Source organism: Nerophis lumbriciformis, linkage group LG19 (assembly GCF_033978685.3).
Source record: "Nerophis lumbriciformis linkage group LG19, RoL_Nlum_v2.1, whole genome shotgun sequence".
Lineage (NCBI taxonomy): Eukaryota > Metazoa > Chordata > Actinopteri > Syngnathiformes > Syngnathidae > Nerophis > Nerophis lumbriciformis.
The window spans coordinates 2991625-2996624 of record NC_084566.2 but is presented as its reverse complement, the minus strand read 5'-3'; the positions used below and the strand labels follow the sequence as shown (position 1 = coordinate 2996624).

The window sequence follows — 5000 nt, the reverse complement described above, 5'->3', positions numbered from 1 at the left end:
GGTGAGCACGTTCAAACCCCTGATTGAACATAGCACTGTTTGGCACGTTTACTTCCAGGCTCGCCATGACTGCCTTCCCTCCGTCCTTCAGCCCATGTTCTCCGTGACGCCCGGCCTGTCCACCAACGCCGTGGCCGCAGCTGCAGCCGCGGCTTTTAATCCCTACCTGAGCCCTCTGTCGCCGGGCCTGATGCCCCCAGAGATCCTGTCCAACACCCCTGTCCTCATGGCTTCCAGTCCTACCGTCAGCCAAGTCCCCAACGCTGCCGCTGCAGCCCAGAAACTGCTGAGAACAGACAGACTCGAGGTAATCCACTCTTGGAGTATTTGTTTGTGACAAGGAGTGGGCTTAATGAGTTTTTCCACTTGGAGAAAACGCAACACTTTTTGCATCAACTAAATCCCAAGATCAATCCCTATGTCAACAAACAATACTGAAGCTCATTAAAAACTATCATGTGTTTCATCACTTTGTTTATGTTGATGACTACAAATTGTGCCTGATTTGATTCAACTAATTTAATTGAAATGATGCAAAACATACGACATAACAAGCATGTTTACACATGTTTACATCATTAATTAGCTTTCTGTCTGGAAGCATTTATCCAGCCTTATTTTTTTTAGCTAATAAGGCAACAGAAACCTTCATATTATTTCCTGTTGTCACACGGCAAGTACACATCACTGGGATAGTGCTGCCCCCTGCTGCCTCACATGTGCACTACATGTCAAACTACTGGACCTGTGTTGTCCCGATACCAATATTTTGGTACCGGTACAAGTACTAAAATTATTTCGATACTTTTTTAAATAAAAGGCACCGCAAAAAATGGCAATATTGGCTTTATTTTAACAAAAACATTTTAGGGTACATTAAACATGTGTTTCTTAGTGCAAGTTTGTCCTTAAATAAAATAGTGAACATACAAGACAACTTGTCTTTTAGTAGTAAGTAAACAAACAAAGGCTCCTAATTAGTCTGCTGACGTATGCAGTAACATATTGTGTCATTTTCCATTCTATTATTTTGTCAAAATTATAAAGGACAAGTAGTAGAAAATTAATTATTAATCCACTTGTTAATTTACTGTTAATATCTGCTTATTTTCTGTTTTGACATGTTCTATCTACACTTCTGTTAAAATGTAATAATCACTTATTCTTCTCTTGTTTGATACTTTACATTAGTGTTGGATGATGCCACAAATTTAGGTATCAATCCGATGCCAAGTAATTACAGGATGATACATTGGTCATATTCAAAGTCCTCATGTGTCCAGGGACATATTTCCTGAGTTTATAAACATAATATACATTTTTTTTTAAACGAAAGAAGATGTTGTGATGCCAAAAATATTGACGTAATCATAGCAGTATCGCTCCTGTACTTGGTATCATTACAGTGGATGTCAGGTGTAGATCCACCAATGGTGTTTGTTTACATTGTGACGCCGGTGAGCTATTGTATCCTCCTACGCTGAGTAGTGAAGCATGTTTAGCTATTCCTCGTCCTGCAGTGACAATGATACTTGTAAGAAATGTACTTTTTTTGTTGCCATGGAGGCGAGGATTAGTGATTTAGAAGTAGCCAAAACACTGCAGACTGCGGTGGGACTTTAGCCGCTAGCTAGCTAGCCATGTTTTAAAGCACTTCTTCCTGAGGGCGTTTCAATGTTATAACTTCACCTTTATCGTTAGTTTTTAGGCCAAAATGCGACCGTTCTCCCTTTTCTGTCTATACCAGGGGTTGGGAACGTTTTTGGCTGAGAGAGCTATGAAAGCCAAATATTTTAAAATGTATTTCCATGAGAGCCATGTAATATTTTTTTTAACACTGAATACAATTAAATGCGTGCATTTTTAAGTAAGACCAACATTTTTAGAGTATAATAAGTCTCTTATTCTTTTTAATAACATTGTTATTCTGAAGGTAACCAACAATAAATAGAATACCGTATTTTCCGCACTATAAGGCGCACCGGATTATTAGCCGCACCTTCAATGAATTACATATTTCATAACTTTGTCCACCAATAAGCCGCCCCGGATTATAAGCCGCGCCTACGCTGCGCTAAAGGGAATGTCAAAAAAACAGTCAGATAGTTCAGTCAAACTTTAATAATATATTGAAAACCAGCGTTCTAACAACTCTGTCCCAAAATGTACGCAAATGTGCAATCACAAACATAGTAAAATTCAAAATGGTGTAGAGCAATAGTAACATAATGTTGCTCGAACGTTAATGTCACAACACACAAAATAAACATAGCGCTCACCTTCTGAAGTTATTCTTCATTCGTAAATCCTTCGAATTCTTCGTCTTCGGTGTCCGAATTGAAAAGTTGCGCAAGCGTGGTATCCAAAATGGCCGGTTCCGTCTCGTCGAAGTCATCGGGAGTCAGTGTCGCTGTTGTTCTGTGAATCCTGCCTTCCGGAAAGCTCGGACCACAGTTGTGACCGAAATATCTGCCCAGGCATTTACGATCCACTGGCAAATGTTGGCGTATGTCGTCCGGCGCTGTCTGCCCGTCTTAGTGAAGGTGTGTTCGCCTTCGGAGCTGTGTGAAAAAAGCCACCCGGCCTCTTCGCGTAAACTTCCCTTAACCACTCGCTCATCTTTTCTTCATCCATCCATCCCTTCGAGTTAGCTTTTATGATGACGCCGGCTGGAAAGGTCTCTTTTGGCAAGGTCTTCCTTTTGAATATCACCATGGGTGGAAGTTAGCATGGCAAGCTAGAACCACAGTGAAGGATGACTTCTCATTCCCTGTGGTGCGAATATTCACCGTACGTGCTCCCGTTCCACAGTGCGGTTCACAGGAATATCAGTTGCTGTGAAATACGGTAGTAATCCGTGTGCGGATGGAGAGATTGCGTCTTTTTATGAACCGGATCGCTTAGTAGGAGCCATTTTGTGGTCTTTACAGATGTAAACAGGAAATGAAACGTACGGTGATATCCGCGCGTTTTTTATTCTTCTTCCGGGGGCGGGCGGTAGCTTACAGTAGAAGAAGAAGCGCTTCCTGTTCTATGGGGGCGGGTGCTTACCTTGGCGGTTGCTTGCGTAGAAGAAGAAGCGCTTCCTGTTCTACCGGGAAAAAAGATGGCGGCTGTTTACCGAAGTTGCGAGATCGAAACTTTATGAAAATGAATCGTAATAAAGCGCACCGGGTTATAAGGCGCACTGTTAGCTTTTGAGAAAATTTGTGGTTTTTAGGTGCGCCTTATAGTGCGGAAAATACGGTACTTCTTACCATTAATGCGACTTCTGGTGCTGCATGGTTTTGCTGATGGCTTTGTAGTCGTTATTTTTAACACTGTGATTATCAGCAGAATTATTCATTACTTATCGTGTTAAGCAATGTCAGCTAAGATTTATCTGAGAGCCAGATGCAGTCATCAAAAGAGCCACATCTGGCTCTAGAGCCATAGGTTCCCTACCCCTGGTCTACACCCTGTGTCTGCTTGTAAGTACTCCGTGTTTGTGCGCTGCCGAACATGCTCCTCTGACCGTACAACCAGCAATGTCACGATGTGACGATGACGGGGGCGGGGGAGTGGGGGACCGGTACATTCCAGAGGCGGTATAGTACCGAAAATTATTCATTAGTATCGCGGTACTATACTAATACCGATATACCATACAACCCTAGTACGTTCTATTTCAGGGGTGTCAAACTGGTTTTCATTGAGGGCCACATCGCAGTTATGTTTGCCATCAGAGGGCCGTTTTTAACAGTCAATAATATACAGAATTAACATAAATGTGAATATATAAAACATATGTATAATTGTCTGTCTTTTTTACGTACCAAACCAAATCTTTAGATGGTACTGTATAAAACTGGTAGCTCAGTCGTCACAATTTGACTGTAACATTTGCAGTTTTTTTTAATTTATTTTTTTACAGCATATAAAATAAAAAAATACATGGAATTCAATTAAATGGAATTGAAACACGGTACCACTGTTTCTTTTACGTAAATATCATGCAAGTTTTTTGTACTGTAAAATCTACGGTTGTTGTGTTTTATAGTGTATTATTACTCTATATTGAAAGTGGATTTTACTGTAAAAAGGTTTTACTGTAAATTTTTTTACATGAACAGTTTGTTGGATTACTTGCTTTGAAATCATAAGTCAAGCAGATATTTAAGTATTTATCTTTATTTGAACAATGACATTGTTTTGAAATGCATGATGATATAATATTTTGTTTTATTATTAAAGATGATTAAAGTGTAAATACACGTAATTGTACACAGTACATTTATTTTTGTAATACATGTATTAAGAAAAGATAAGGTACTTTATTTACACATTATTTCCAGGCTTTTGGGGGCCACACAAATTGATGTGGCGGGCCAGATTTGGCACCAGGGCCTCGAGTTTGACACCTGTGTTGGGCTGCAACAACTAATCGATTAAATAGATTCAAATCGATTATAAAAATAGTTGGTGATTAATTTAGTCATCGATTTGTTGGCTCTATCCTATGCGCATGCGTAAAGGCAATTTTTTATTTTATTTTTGTAAATGTTTTATTTATTTTTTATTTTATTTTTTTATAAACCTTTATTTATAAACTGCAACATGTACAAACAGCTGAGAAACAATAATCAAAATAAGTATGGTGCCAGTATGCTGTTTTTTTTCAATAAAATACTGGAAAAGGTAGAAATGTAGTTTGTCTCTTTGATCCGATTATTAATCGATTAATCGAAGTAATAATCGACAGATTAATCGATTATCAAATTAATCGTTAGTTGCAGCCCTACACCTGTGTTGTAAATGGTTATAATTCTTTTCGAACATGTTTACAGTTATAACATAGTACGACATCACATATTTCCAGTTTCTCATGACGACATGTCCGAAAAGGAGTAGGAAGAAGCAGAGCTTATTTATTTAAAACAAACTACTGTGGTGATTTGTAGGGAAAAGGGAACACATGAGGCATTTTAAGATTATTGTAATTTCTGGAACTGTACATCATT

At 38.9% G+C, this 5000-nt stretch overlaps 1 protein-coding gene across 16 annotated transcripts in view; it reads left to right on the top strand.

Moving 5' to 3' along the window:
* The window catches only part of mbnl1 (muscleblind-like splicing regulator 1), a 179124-nt gene that overhangs the window by 136454 nt on the left and 37670 nt on the right, over positions 1-5000 (top strand). For 8 of the 16 annotated variants that reach the window (XM_061979694.2, XM_061979692.2, XM_061979697.2 and 5 more), the window contains exons 3-4: position 1; positions 92-307. The exon at position 1 is cut by the window's left edge and continues 170 nt beyond it. In XM_061979694.2, the coding sequence (XP_061835678.1) occupies position 1; positions 92-307 (217 nt within the window). Of the gene's footprint in view, positions 308-5000 lie in introns of all 16 variants that reach the window. The other 8 variants (XM_061979684.2, XM_061979687.2, XM_061979685.2 and 5 more) reach the window with 1 other exon arrangement.